Source organism: Phyllobates terribilis, unplaced genomic scaffold (assembly GCF_046119375.1).
Source record: "Phyllobates terribilis strain yellow unplaced genomic scaffold, ASM4611937v1 Scaffold_3__8_contigs__length_932513732, whole genome shotgun sequence".
Lineage (NCBI taxonomy): Eukaryota > Metazoa > Chordata > Amphibia > Anura > Dendrobatidae > Phyllobates > Phyllobates terribilis.
Genome location: NW_027362763.1, coordinates 433288800 through 433304339, shown reverse-complemented (window position 1 = coordinate 433304339; position 15540 = coordinate 433288800). Strand labels below are relative to the sequence as shown.

Below are 15540 nucleotides of genomic sequence, written 5' to 3'. Positions count from 1 at the left end.
CCACCAGCCTCAGCGGACCCTGCTGCAGCGGCGGCCGTAGTGACCGCAAATCAACGGGTGGCGTAGTCGACATAAAAGAACATCTAGTAACATCTATAAGGACTGCCACACACTGAGTTTGACACCCTAGGCACGGACCGGGTCACCGCCACTCGGAGACTACAACCCCCATCTGATCCGGCTCCGGGTATCCCCTAAACAACACTGGCCCAGGGGGCGCGTCAACTTTGGCGTAGTCGGCAGGATAACGTGCCCGCAACAACCGGGTACTGCGTGCCTGAAGAAAAGTACACCGTTACCTCAAAAAGAAGTCTCCCGCCGGTTCCGGAGGGTCCCCGCCATCGGGCCCCATCACAGGTCGTTTCCCGCCGGTTGTCCGCCATTTGCAGCTTTTTCCCGCCCTCCATGGAGTTTCCCGCCACTGGGAGACTATTCCCGCCATTTCCAAAGATTTCCCGCCTTGGAAGAGCGGACGCCATTATGGGCGTGCCAGAGGGTGGCAAGAGGTCACCTCCCATCGTGGGCCAGGTCGAAGAATGGCGCCAAAAGCGGAAACCGCGCCCACCAACAGAGACTGTGATGCTGGAAGTGTCCATCAGCGTAAGAGAACTGCCCCTGGAACTGACAATCACTAAGTTGCCCCGGGACCACCCTCAATGTGGGCGGAGACAGAACAAGAGAGCAAAGATGGGTGTCGCCTGGAGAAGTCTGGAGAGAGCGCACCCGGAGACAAGAAGTCTGGAGGAGAGTCCAGAGAGAACACACCCGGAGATGGAGGGAGAGGCAGGCAGCACCGACCCAGTGGTCAGGAGCCTGTTGCAGGTCGCCACTCCAGAAGGCCTGCTGGAGATCCTGGCGCAGCTCCCCGGAGATCGGGAGCGTGCACAGACCGCGCTGGAGGGCCTAGCACGGAGGATGGCCCGGGTGCAGCAGGAAACACTGGCGGAGTGGACTCGAGAGATGGCCCAGCAAGCCGGAGCCCGCCAGCGAAGCATGCCACCCGCAGCGGGGAGCAAGTCCACCTCTGAGGACGGCGAAGGAGGGACGACGGCCGGAGACGGCGCCGCGGAGGGAGCCGAAGAGATGAAGGCAGGTAATGGGGACGACAGCATCCGGTGCCCAGAAGCCGTAAACCTGCCCCAGCTCCCCGTCGCAGAGCCCGAAGCCCCACTCACCGTTCCCGTAGCCGCTGCGTCATCGCTCCAAGCTAGGCCTCAAGCGGCCGGAGCCGCGGCCACGCCCCCTGCTATGTCACGTGCCTCAATCCAGAGCGCGGCCAAGCAGGAGAAGCCACCGGCCTGGTCGCAAGGCCGAGTGCCCACGGGCGCCGCAGTACCAACAGCGCCCTCCACCTCTGCCGAGCCGCCGGCCTGGTCGAAAGGCCAGGAACACCCGGGCGCCGCCGTCTTCACGGTGCCCTTCACATTCAGGGTGCCCCAAGCCTGGTCGCAAGGCCTGGTAAACCTGGGCGCCGCTACCACCACAGCGCCCTCAACCTCTAGAGCGCCGCACCTGGGTGAAGACCTGTTCGCCCAGCATACGTGCCCGGATGGGCAGCCCTTTGTGTGGCCTCCGGAGTTCGTCAATCCCCGACTCCGGAGGGAACGGCCTCTGGATGAGCCCCTGATACCGCCTCCGGCGCCTGTCAAGATGACCCCGCTCCCGCTGGAAGAAGCGCAGTTCGAGTGGGACCCCACCGGAGGAGACCTCATGGGGTTCACTCAGGAAACAAGGGCAGCCGCAGCTGAGCGTGCGGAGTGCTGCCGCCAGCAGTTGGAAGTCTTTGACAGGGAAAGGAGAGAGAGGCGGGTCCGTGAGCAGCGGCTGCAAATACAGAGCGCTGAACAGAAGAGCCGGACCCGGAGGAACCCCCGTGCAGCTCATGGTCCCCGCACCATCGGGACTGTGATTAAGTTCAACCTGCAGCATGGGTGGGGCTTCATTAGAGACCATCATACCCCCGGCGACGTCTTTGTGACCCGCAGAGACGTAGAAAGCCATCTGCCGGAGGGACACAGAGGTCGTGACCTGTATCTAGGGGACGAGGTCACCTTCACCCGGCACAAGTGTGTCAAAGGACCCTACGCCCTCCATGTGCATCGCCTGACGGAGGAGGAGCTGCGGTGTGAGGAGGAGCAAGAGGACCCGGACGGGTCTGAAACAGAAACTGAATCCAAAGAAAGGGCAGGAGGACGCCGTCGTTGAGTACGGTAGAGAAGAGACTGTATATAGTTGCCCGTAGGGGTACCAAAAAACTGTTGCTGCTTAAAATATGTTCCCCGTTGGGACAAAAGAGTGAACTGTACCCGTGTGTCCCCATCCCTTAACAGGCTGAGGACTGTGAACAGCCGTCCTTAATCCCACTGGTCGAGGACTGAGAGCGGCCATATCCCATTTGTATATAGTTGCGCTTCCTAAAGCGCCCTCTACCGGTTTTATAGGAAACTGTTTTCTTCCAAGAGAGACTGTCGCACTTTACCCGGTCACAAGTTGCACAGTGACCGGAGGAACCAGAAGCAAGAATGTTATTTATGAAAAATTTTATATGAAAAGTTTATTGCTGATGAGGATGTTTTATATGTTTATATGTTTATGTTTTGAAAAAAAAAAATTTGTATGTTTTTGGATGTTTATTCTTTTACAGCCCGAGGACGTGCTGTGATTTACCAGGGGGGAATGTAGCACCCTGAGGATTCGGCTGCTACAGGGGTATTGCACCTCAACCCAGAGGTGTGATATTCCACTCCCGGGTAAGGATGGAGTGTGGAACTGAGCTAGTAGGCTGCATGCACTACACACATCCCATTTCCGGGGAACAGACCGATGGTACTCCCACTAGAGAAATGTGCAGGTACGACAGTGTCTGTTCCTGGCTGGAGTGGGAGGGGGGTGGAACATCCCAGTAGTGTAGGGGCAGATAGGGGGAGCAGCCTGGGTAAAGCTAGGAGCTCATTGGGTGCTGGTCACCTGAGCTCACACATAGAGGGAGTATATAAGGTGGGAACCATCTTAGATCAGGGTCAGTCAGTCAGCCACAGTCAGTCAGTCAGACAGTCTGTTAGAGAGCCTGAGAAGCAGAGCAGAGGAGAAGGAAGAGGGACCCAGAGGCGCAGGAAGAGGGGACCCCAAGAGCCCATAAGAGAGCTAATAGGGTGAAGGGTCGGCAACAGGGTACCGGATCCCAAGCTGGTGGAGGCCACAGCACTAATCCTCAGCCAGAGACCGGAGGTCGTGGGCAGGATCTGCCACGACCACCCACTAAATCCACCCGGAAGGCAGACCAAGAATAGGGTCAGGGAACCCAGAGACAAGGGTTTACCAACAAGAGGCCCGAGGGAGCCGGACTTAGGTGGATCTCTGGTGGGAACGGCCAGAAGAAGGGAGAGTCAGAAAGGAGCTCAGGACCACACTCCGGAGTTGCCTGGGAGTTGACCGAGTCCAGGACCTGGTGGACGCAGCACGGCTCGGGTGGTCACTGTTGTACACAGTGACCCGAGCAACACCAGTAAGTAAAACCCTGGAACTGCATTTTATGCCTCTGAGTCTCTTTGCTGCACCTTCACAACCACCATCCTCCACGGCTGACCCCGTGAGGCTATACCCCTCCCGTTGGGGGTTATACTACCCAAAGCTGCACACACACCACCAGCCTCAGCGGACCCTGCTGCAGCGGTCAGCCGTAGTGACCGCAAATCAACGGGTGGCGTAGTCGACATAAAAGAACATCTAGTAACATCTATAAGGACTGCCACACACTGAGTTTGACACCCTGGGCACGGACCGGGTCACCGCCACTCGGAGACTACAACCCCCATCTGATCCGGCTCCGGGTATCCCCTAAACAACACTGGCCCAGGGGGCGCGTCATGTGCATGCAGCATGTAAGAGCATGTTCACACATGGCCATTAAACAGAACATGTTCCTGTATGGTCAGACACAGCCATTACACTGTATGGGTACATTTGTGAGATTAATTCAGCACAGGAATATTTTTTTAAACACATCCAATTGTGGAACTTATTATTCAAATATCTATTGATTCAAATATTGATTAAAATTAACTTATGTGAAAACCCCTTTAAGATACGTGATTTATATGCCTATGAGGCAGTAGCTCAGGTCAGGTGACCCGGTGGTCAGGCCTAGTCTTCTGAAGCTAGAATGGTCCGTATTTTATTGATGTGTGAATCCAATCTAATAGTCTCAAGTTCAAATAATTATAAAGTGTAAACTCTTGCCTTTTCTAAATTGTTTTACTACTTTAACGCAGAGCCTCTCTCTCGACATCCTGAATTTCGATTATTTGCCTGCATGAATCCTGCTACAGATGTGGGCAAGAGGAATTTACCACCTGGTATAAGAAATCGGTAAATATTTTACTCATGATGAATGCTTTGGCAGGAATATCACTTTATCACCGATCTACTTGTGGGGGTCCCTGTGACTGCAGAACCTTGGCTAGTTGATGCTTGCATAAATTGGCAGTCATGAATTCGCCTTGCTGCAGTTAGTCACTGATGAGAATAGTGTGACTTCCAGAATTCAAATGATTTAAAGGGGCTGTCCACCTATGGTAGAATCTTCTGCAAGTGCTGCAGCTTGTCAAATTCCATTGGTGTGCATGACGCAAACACCACTAGGATTCGGCTCTGCTTGCCTGTTCCAGCAGTTGTCACTGCGAGTATGCATTTTGCATCCCTGTGTTTACATGCCCTCTAGACTTTCAACCGCGTCTCGCAATGTTCTGTTGAGAGATGCAGCAAAGACTTTAGTTGGCACATGACTGCAAATATGAATTCTGACCACTGGAATCAGCAAGCAAAGCCAAATACTGGGGCCTCATTCAGACGTCCATTTTTTTGCATACGAGTGCTATCCATGATTTTCCATGATAGTCTATGGGACCATTTACATGTCTGAATCTTTTCTCATACCGAGTGGTCCGCGGAAAATATCGTAGACATGTCCAAATTTGATCCGAGGGTTGGATCAAAATCGGCAATGCAAGTCAATGGGTCCATGATAAAAATCAGTTTGCACTTACATTCAAGTGCAGTCTGATTTTCACGGACTGACAGAATGTAAAAAGTGTAGAATTTTTATATTTTTTTACTATTTCTCCACATACAAGAAAATTGGATGACACTCATACCACACTCTGATCAAACTCTGATCAGAATAATCAATCTGATTTTCTCGTACATGAAAAATTGGATGTCTGAAAGAGGCCTAATGGTGTGTGCATTATACCTTTAATATTTATTACCTGTCTAGTGGATTAGGTATAAGTGCTTTTGGTTGGTATACCCCTTTAAGAGCTCATTTACATTGGTCATGGCTTCGATTTGTAACAGAAGTCATGAAGGTGTACCAGCTGAACATTAGACCCTGTTTTTAACTAGGTTTTAGAAGTACTAAAGTAGTGCAGAAGTAGATAAAGCTAGCAAGATGAGGTGGACCAAGAGAAACAAAGTTCAGGAATATGTCTGAGGCCTATTTTGTCTGCAGGATACAAGCTCAGAATTTGATAGTAGTATGGCAAAATGTACATAATGAAAATAATTTCTCCAAAGATGCTGTCCCGGTCCGTCCGTCCCACCTCCCTCCCCCGTGTAGTCCACTGTTGGATTAACATTAAAAAAAAAAATCTAGTCTCCAGTTCACTAAAACTAGCATTATTATTTTGTCAGGCCCCACTTCGTCCACTTTTTTAAAGGTTGGTGGCCCTGATTGGGACACTCATAAAAAGACCAAGTGTTAGTAAATTTTTGCTCAATACCAAGTGCTCATGATCTGTTCCTGTACTATGCTATCCCCTCTCCTGGTTCTGTTTTGCCCCTTCGGCATTGAAATGGACCATCATTAGTTAGGTCTGCTTCATGGGTTGTTCGATTCTGCTCTCCTCTGACACTGCACTCTGCTCTGAATGGAGAGACAACACATTGTATATGCGTTTCTAATTTCAAGTAACTCCTTAAATTCCTGTGCAATCATCTCCATGACTCCTAGACCTCATGGCCTCTTAAAGGGACCCATGATAATATCCTCAAATCCTGGCATTATTGAATTACATTTTTCGAATCTTCTAAATGCTTATTTTTGGCAGTATCTCCTACATCTCCTTATCTTCATTCACCCCACCCTCACATTTTTTTCACCATTTGTCCCTTTTTTGTTTCCTTTTTCTTTCCCTTATTTTCTCTTCTGGATATCAGATATTAGGTTAAGGGGGTTGTCCCCTTTCAGAAAATATATTCACAGATTGTTGTAAAAACATCAAATTGTTATTTCCTTGCTCTTCCCGGATCCACCTTTGTGTCTCCGCCACTACATTGGTTACGTCGACATGGCGCTGTATCCAAACAGGGACTGGGGGCATCGGTGGTGGACCACAGGAGATGTTGCTAGGTGGTGAATAGAGCTGGAGTGACTGTTTTCTCAACGCTTTTGATTCTACGGGAGCATATGGTGCCCTTATACACAGCCTTCGATCATGCACCACTGTTTAGGTCCAAGCAAGTCATGTTCTTATAGATCATATAGAGTATTGTACTAACATGACTTAATTTCTGCTTTGCATTATTGTTTATAGGTTCACTGAGCTTTATGTTGAAGAGCTTGAAAATGAAAGTGACTTGCAGATACTTATTATTGATTATTTGAGAGGTCTAAATGTCAACATTTCAGTTGTCCAAGGAATTATCAGGTAAAAAAGAAACCTTTTGTAGTATTACGTTTTTGGGGTGTTTTTTTTTTTTTTTTTTTTTTTTATAATTCTCCATAAAATACAACATAAACGTTTTTTTTGTTTTTTTTTACACCACTTTTGATGAAGGATGCACTGAATTAAGATACACAAGTTTCATTAAAAGATGTGAACCCTTTAAAGAATTTGGTGCATCTTTCAGCTGGCTTTTGTGGTGAAAATTATAATTAATTTGTTGGCCGTTCTCTGTTATGCCTACTCTTCACTAAGCGCCGCACACTTAACAAAAAAGCAGTCTGGGACTGACGTAAAATGGAAAAAGTACCGAAATTTAGTTTTATTCTAGAATTCTGTCGAAATTCTGTTTGATGAATCTGGGTCAAAAGGCCCATATTGGGGCTCATTTATTAACTCCTGCTGGTTCTTCTGAGGCTGGGGAGGTCACACAGTCCAATCTGCAGCCACCATGTTATAGAGCAGGGGAGCTGAGCAGACTGATATAGTTTTGTAAGAAAAGATTCAGTATAACTTGTGTTTTCATCATTTAATCCTCTGGTCCAGTGGGTGGTCCTATCAGTGATTGGCAGCCTTCCCTGTATAAGTCTGCGTACAGAGACAACTGTTAAATCACTGATAGGACCACCCACTGGACCAGAAAAAGCTGAAAACACAGGTTATACAGAATCTTCTCTCACAAAACTATATATCCGTCCACTCAGCTCCCCCTGCAGTATAACATGGTGGCTGAAGATTGGACTCCATTTTCGTGGTGACAGGTTTTTTCATTTCTAATGTTGCGACATTTAGGAAGTGGCATATTGGTAGACGCACCGTGGACATGTGCTATACACATGCCGAGTGCTATGTGTGATCCAAGCCTAACCCTTTGGGGTAAGGCCTAATGGTGTAGTGGCTGTTGGCGATTTGGCCAAAGCTCTGTCCACTTGACAAGAGCCGTACGATTTTGAAAGAAAATCGTACAGCATTTGACCATTGTGTTGGGCGGTGTTTCCACCAACACTGTCTAACCTTACATTTTAGGTTTGGTTAAAAATCCATTCCGTACTGCTGAATAAATAAGGCATTTTTTACTGCAGCATGAACAAGTCATTTTTACCAACCAATTTCAGTGTATCAGACTGATATCTGGGGCAAACATTTCTGCAGTGGACATCTCTCAAAATGTGCTACATTTGGTGCTATACCAATTTTGGGTTTCAAATAAACCTTTGAATAATCCTTTTTAAATCTCGTATGCATTTCTTTATTTTGTCTTCAGTTTTTATTTGACTATTCGAAAGAGATCCGTTGCCGAGCTTGTGGATGGCACTGGTCACAGACCACATTTTAGCTTGCGTACTTTATGCAGGGCCCTGCGATACGCAGCTGCAAATCCATGCAACAACATCCAGCGATCCCTTTACGAGGTAAGCCACTTGCATTTTTAGCCTGCACATGACTTTAGTAATTCTGAAGATTTATGACATTTCCATTATTTGATGTTAACTTCATTCTATGTAGAGGTTTTTCAGCGTTTTTTGCTGCAGATTTTTATGCAAAGTTTCAGTTGCTTTTTGCAGTAACAGCAAAGTCTGAGAAACCAGAATTCTCTGATCACACATCTTGTTTTTTTTTTTTTTTTTGTTGCGTATTTTGTGCCTTGGTTGGGTTTTTGGGAAAATAGAGCATGTCACTTCTTTCAGCGTTTTTTCAGCATTTTTCACCCATTGAAAGTAATTTATTTTTGTGATTTTACTATCTTGTCTTAGTCACTGAGATGGTTGTTTGTATTAGGTGAGTTTAATTAAATTAGTGATGTGTACAGTTTAAACATTGGCTGAGCTACGTGTGAGATTGAACAATGCCTGTGCAACTGAATGGCTGACTCCATTGTGTGAAAGTAAATAGTGTCATACAAACTGAAGGCCAACTATTTCTGAACATTTCACCTCCTCCACTATTCCAAAACTAGAATGAGATTTTTTTTTCACTGAACTTTATGTACTTGCATAAAGAGTCAAAAAGACATTGAAAAAAAAACACTTAAAAAACGCAGCAAAACCTGTTTGGGTTTTGCAGCAGATTTGTGACGCAGATGAAGCCCAACATGTGTGAGCATAGCCTAAAAGTCACCCATTGCTGCTGTGTTGCGTTGCAGTTATTGGATGCTCAGTTTTAATGAATTCAAAAGTAAAAACCTATGTGGCCAAATATCGAATCGCAAGACTAAGGCTATGTTGCCATGATGAGCGCTGTTGGTGAGTGTTTGATGCATATTTTCTGCACCTATTAAGTAAAATAAGTTAATTGCATTTTTTCAAAAATGCGCAGTGTAAAAAGCTCACTAAAAGCTCATTGTGGGAACTTAGCTTAAAGCAGTGATTTTGAAGCAATTGACTGCACAGTCAATAAAGATCTAGTTTGTTTCCTTGCACCATGTGGCCAAAAAATATGCCGCCCTCCAGTGACTTGTTAGTCCTATCCCAAAAGCATGAACATTTTATAGAGAAATGGCTCCCTTTTGCCACTGGAACAGCCTCCAGAGTCTTTGTGAATTCGTGCCATAATTAAGTTTTTTATTTTTATTTTTTTTCAGGGATTTTGTCTCTCCTTCCTCACACAACTTGACAGAGCGTCTCATTCTAGCGTGCAGTCGTTAGTTTGTCGTTGGATTGTGCCTGGGAACATTAAATCCTTATTGAAGCAGGTATATGCAATGTCACTTTTTGTTGCACAGCGTGTTTATAAAGACATCTATTTTTACTTTGTTATATTTTATGTTTTCTGTAAATCGGCAGCAGAATGAGTAATTCCTGCTTTGTTTTCAGCCTCTTCCAGAGCCTTATGGAGGCAGGTTTATCCAAATAGAAGGATACTGGATTCCAGTGGGAAGTCAGGATCCCACCATAGATGAAAGCTACATCCTAACATCCTCAGTAAAATTAAATCTTCGAGACCTTGTGAGAGTTGTTTCTGCTGGGTATGTATATGTAAAGGATTAGTATTTTTTTTTTTGCCTTTTTAATTTGTGCCCTAAAACATTACCTTATTTTACAAACTGCTACCTATAAACTTTTACAGGTTTTATTTTTTTAACATGCATTTAAAAACGCTGAAAAGTGTGTATTTGTATAGAAGTTCCAAAGATGTCCTCTCTAAGACACCATGGGGAGATGTATGAAGAAGGGGATTGTCCAGGCTTGGGGTTCAAGTCTGCAATCAACTTATGTGACTGCAGACTTGTGGATCCTCCCATTGCGCACAGGATTCTCAGGTGCCGGAAGCCTGCAGTCATATAGTTGCAAGTGTGCGATTTGCATATTCCGACTGAGCATGTTTAGCCTTACTCAATTGACGTTCATTGAGCGAGGCCACGTACGTCTAGTTGGCATGTTACTGCATGTATACAAATCACACACTTGCAATCATACTCCCACCCACATCTGGCACCGGAGAATCCTGACAGCATGCATCATTTGTGCTGTGAGGATTTACAAGTCTGCCGTCATAGTGACTACAGACTTGAACCCCAAGTCTGGACAACCGTTAATACAGTTTATCCCTCAATTTTGAATATGTCACATACATTTACAGGTCAGGGATTAAAAAATGGCAGGTTGAACTTTTTTTTTTTTTTTTAAAGCACTAATAATTTGTTTTATTTTTCAGAAACCACCCAGTGCTCATCCAGGGAGAAACTTCTGTTGGTAAAACAAGTTTGATTCGCTGGTTGGCGTGTGCTAGTGGTAATCATTGTGTAAGGATTAATAATCATGAGCACACTGACATCCAGGAGTACATTGGCTGCTATACTTCAGATGCTTCAGGAAAACTTGTATTCCAGGAAGGTCAGTTTACTTGTGTGGATGTATATAATATATTAGAGTTGGGAGAATCTATTCATGGGACTCTGGTCCATCGGCCAGGTCAATTATCTGTGACCGCTGGACGTGAGCCCTGCGAACCTCTTTACTTCCCAGCTTTTCTTTTGAATATCTGGCAGTGTGTGCATCACGCAGAAATGATGACACCATCAATCGCGCCAGGCCAACCTGTCTAATCAAAAGAAGAGCTGGGAATGCCAGGAGGTAAAGCGATTCCCAGGCCTCCCGTCCAGCGGATATACACTGCTCAAAAAAATAAAGGGAACACTTAAACAGAATATAACTCCAAGTAAATCAAACTTCTGTGAAATAACTGTCCACTTAGGAAGCAACACTGATTGACCATCAATTTCACATGCTGTTGTGCAAATGGAATAGACAATAGATGGAAATTATTGGCAATTATCAATACACTCAATAAAGGAGTGGTTCTGCAGGTGGGGACCACAGACCACATCTCAGTACCAATGCTTTCTGGCTGATGTTTTGGTCACTTTTGATTGTTGGTTGTGCTTTCACACTCGTGGTAGTATGAGACGGACTCTACAACCCACAGAAGTTGCTCAGGTAGTGCAGCTCATCCAGGATGGCACATCAATGCGAGCTGTGGCAAGAAGGTTTGCTGTGTCTGTCAGCGTAGTGTCCAGAGGCTGGAGGCGCTACCAGGAGATAGGCCAGTACACCAGGAGACGTGGATGGGGCCGTAGGAGGGCAACAACCCAGCAGCAGGACCGCTACCTCTGCCTTTGTGCAAGGAGTAACAGGAGGAGCACTGCCAGAGCCCTGCAAAATGATCTTCAGCCAGCCACAAATGTGCATGTGTCTGCACAAGCGGTTAGAAACCGACTCCATGAGGGTGGTATGAGGGCCTGACGTCCACAGATGGGGGTTGTGCTCACAGCCCAACACCGTGCAGGACGCTTTGCATTTGCCACAGAACATCTGGATTGGCAAAGTCGCCACTGGCTCCCTGTGCTCTTCACAGATGAAAGCAGGGTCACACAGCACATGTGACAGAGTCTGGAGACGCTATGGAGAGAGATCTGCTGCCTGCAACATCCTTCAGCATGACCGGTTTGGCAGTGGGTCAGCTATAGTGTGGGGTGGCATTTCTTTGGAGGGCCGCACAGCCCTCCATGTGCTCACCAGAGGTAGCCTGACTGCCATTAGGTACCGAGATGAGTTCCTCGGACCCCTTGTGAGACCATATGCTGGTGCGGTTGGCCCTGGGTTCCTCCTAATGCAGGACAATGCCAGACATCATGTGGCTGGAGTGTGTCAGCAGTTCCTGCAACATGAAGGCATTGAAGCTATGAACTGGCCCGTCCATTCCCTAGACCTGGATCCGATTGAGCACATCTGGGACATCATGTCTCGCTCCATCCACCAACGTCACGGTGCACCACAGACTGTCCAGGAGTTGGCGGATGCTTTAGTCCGGGTCTGGGAGGAGATCCCACAGGAGACCATCTGCAACCTCATCAGGAGCATGCCCAGGCGTTGTAGGGAGGTCATGCAGGCACGTGGAGGCCACACACAATACTGAGCCTCATTTTGACTTGTTTTAAGGACATTACATCAAAGTTGGATCAGCCTGTAGTGTGTTTTTACACTTTAATTTTGGGGGTGACTCCAAATCCAGGCCTCCATTGGTTAATAAATTTGATTTCCATTGATGATTTTTGTGTGATTTTGTTGTCAGCACGTTCAACTTTGTACAGAACAAAGTATTCAATGAGAATATTTCATTCATTCAGATCTAGGATGTGTTATTTGAGTGTTCCCTTTATTTTTTTGAGCAGTGTATACAAAATATTCTCTTCCATCTATATACAGCAAAAAATGGCTCCAATTGTTGGTTTGTGGGAAAAAAATGGTCTTTATTCACCTATATTTGTGTATTGTTGGACTTTTTCACACTTTGAGCCTTTTACAAGCCGGTGTCCTTCCTACTTGTTTTCCTTTTATCTCCACCCTCTTAGCTCTTACTCTGAACTGTTTGTCCTTACTAAGGGTGCATAGCTGGAGCAGTCATTTTGTGCTGATAACTTCCTTCAACTTTAGTCACTTTTTTTCCCCCCTGCATCAGGTGTCCTAATTCATGCCATGAGGAACGGTTACTGGATTATACTGGATGAATTGAATCTGGCTCCTACAGATGTACTTGAAGCTCTCAACAGATTGCTGGATGACAACAGAGAACTTTTTATTGTCGAAACTCAAGAAGTAGTTAAAGCCCATCCAAGGTTCATGCTTTTTGCGACTCAGAATCCACCAGGCATATATGGTGGAAGAAAGGTTTGTTTCTTTAAAATTAGCAAGAACGAGAAAGAATTATAAATGATTTCTCTATTATTGTAATGTCTCTCTGCCCACTGGACAGACATACCTTTTTTAGAGAATAAAAAACATAATGTACAAGTTAGTGAAGCATTTCCCATGTCTAATGTTTATATAGTTTTTGAATGATTCCTCACAAGCCTAAAATGTGCTCTCAACACGTGTCTTACAGTAACGCACTGGTCTACAGCCTCCTCATTGCAAGTAGAGGGGGTGGATGGGCACTCATGTGGGTGACAGTTCTGGTTCAGTAGTTGTCAAAGCACCCTCAGGTCATCTGATCTCCCGAGGGTGCGGTAACCTGTTAGACCCGGCTTATAGGTGGGTCTAACAGGCAGAGTTAGTGAGAAAATGACGGGTCTCATGCACTGCAGCAATCAAAGTGAAAAATGTGATTGTGGGACTAAGTGAAACTTGAAAAAATTTTATATAAAAAATAATAATAAAAAAAAAAAAAGCGATCACAAAAACCTGTTTCGTGACGGAAAAAGCACCTTTTGTGTCAAAGCAAAAATAAACAAAAAACGTAGACATAATTGGTATCACCACGTCTGGAACGATCCGAACTATAAGTATCACATTATTTATTTCGTACAGCGAGCACCATAAAAAGAGTAACAAAAAACCCTCCAAAAATGTAGCTTTTTCATCATACTGACACACAAGTAAATAAAGTGATCAAAATTCATATGTAAAAAATAAAAAATGGTATAAATGAAAATGCCAAATCGTCCTGCAAAAAATGAAAAAGTTACAGCGCTCAAAATATGGCGACGCAAAAACAAATTAATTTTTGTGAAATATTGTTTTTAGTGTGCAAAAGTAGCTAACAAGTAGCATAAAAAAATTACAGATAGAAGTCTGGTATCGAACTGACCCAAAGAATTAATCGTGAACCCTGCAAAAAATATATATAAAACAATAACTAAATTGCTGTTTTTTGTTCATTTTGCATCTGAAAAAGTTGAATAAAAAGTGTTAAAAAAATGTTACATACCGCTAAATGGTGCCAAAAAAAATCTTCAACTCTTAACTCTCAAATACCACGTTGCATCCACAATCTGTTCCACCCAAATTTACGTTCAAAAATCAAATAGCGGTTTTTCCATTTCGGACCCTGCCATGAGCCCAAACAGCAGTTTTTGACCACAGATGAGATAGTACCACTTTTATGAGAAATTGCGTAACAAATTTTGGGGTCCATTTTCTCCCATTTAACTTTTGAAAATTGCAAAATAACATTTTACTGGAAAAAAAAATTTTTTTCATTATCGCAACCAAATATTCTAAAGCTCTGTGAAGCACCCGTGAGTTCAAAATACTCAACACACAACTAGATGAATTCAGCATGGAGATCAGTTTCCGAAAAGGGGTCACTTTGGTTGGGGGGGGGCCTTTTCTAGTACCTCAGGGGCCCTGCAAAGGTGGCATGGCATCAAATATCTATTCCAGCCAGATTTACATTCCAAATAGCGCTATTTCTCTTCCGATCCCTGGTGTATGCCCAAGTAACGTTGTCTGACCACATAAATGGGGTATTGCTTCGCTCGGGAGGAATCACATTATACATTTTAGAGTCAGTTTTCTTTTATTATCCCTTGTGAAAATGAAAAAAATAGCAGTTTAAGCGATATTTTAGTGGCAAACATGTAATTTTTCATTTTTTTTAATCCACTTTGCTTTAAAGGGGATATCTGGGACTTCGGAGACTGGTAACGTCTCGATCATACAACTTCTACCTTCATCAGACTATAATACAAAAAGCATATTGTAGGAATTACAAAAGGAAAAAATAAAAGGGGGGAGGGGGAAAAAAAACCTCACACGTATAAAGGACAACAAAATATACGAGAACTGTTATCAAAGATTCATGGAGGGTAATATAAGTTGTTTCTCAATGTTTACAATCCTCATTCTGTAGGAAAATAGGTAATTTATTGCGTAGTGATCAAGCCTCATCATAAAAGAAAAACAAGGGTATTGTGCCTGGTAATTTCCAAAGTGTTCCAAAACGGGAAAAAAAGACCTGGAAAAATTGATCAAAAAAATAAAAGAAGGACACTGCCTTCAGGGAATGGCAGAGAGCCATCTAGTATCTGGACTTGATGTCTAGACTAAAGAAAAACGTAATGTATCCATGACAAGTGGGAGCATAGAAAAGAAAATCTGATATGAATTATTATTATTTGTTATTATAACGCCATTTATTCCATGGCGCTTTACATGTGAAAAAGGGGTATAATACAAGAACAATTACAATAATCTTGAACACAATGTGACAGCGACTGGTACAGGAGGAGCGAGGTCCCTGCCCGCGAGAGCTCACAATCTACAAGGGATGGGTGAGGATACAGTAGGTGAGGGTAGAGCTGGTCGTGCAGCAGTATGGTGGAGCGGTGGTTACCGCAGGTTGTAGGCTTGTCGGAAGAGGTGGGTCTTCAGGCTCCTTTTGAAAGTTTCCATGGTCGACGAGAGTCTGATGTGTTGGGGTAGAGAGTTCCAGAGTAGGGGGGAAGCACGGGAGAAATCTTGTATGCGATTGTGGGAGGAGGAGATAAGAGGGGAGTAGAGAAGGAGATCTTGTGAGGATCGGAGGTTGCGTGCAGGTA

At 44.9% G+C, this 15540-nt stretch overlaps 1 protein-coding gene across 1 annotated transcript in view; it reads left to right on the top strand.

Moving 5' to 3' along the window:
* The window catches only part of MDN1 (midasin AAA ATPase 1), a 253888-nt gene that overhangs the window by 81376 nt on the left and 156972 nt on the right, over nt 1-15540 (top strand). The window contains exons 19-25 of the mRNA XM_073675707.1: nt 4272-4368; nt 6594-6707; nt 7987-8134; nt 9304-9414; nt 9536-9687; nt 10377-10555; nt 12681-12889. Coding sequence (XP_073531808.1) covers nt 4272-4368; nt 6594-6707; nt 7987-8134; nt 9304-9414; nt 9536-9687; nt 10377-10555; nt 12681-12889 — 1010 coding nt within the window. The remainder of the gene's footprint in view (nt 1-4271; nt 4369-6593; nt 6708-7986; nt 8135-9303; nt 9415-9535; nt 9688-10376; nt 10556-12680; nt 12890-15540) is intronic.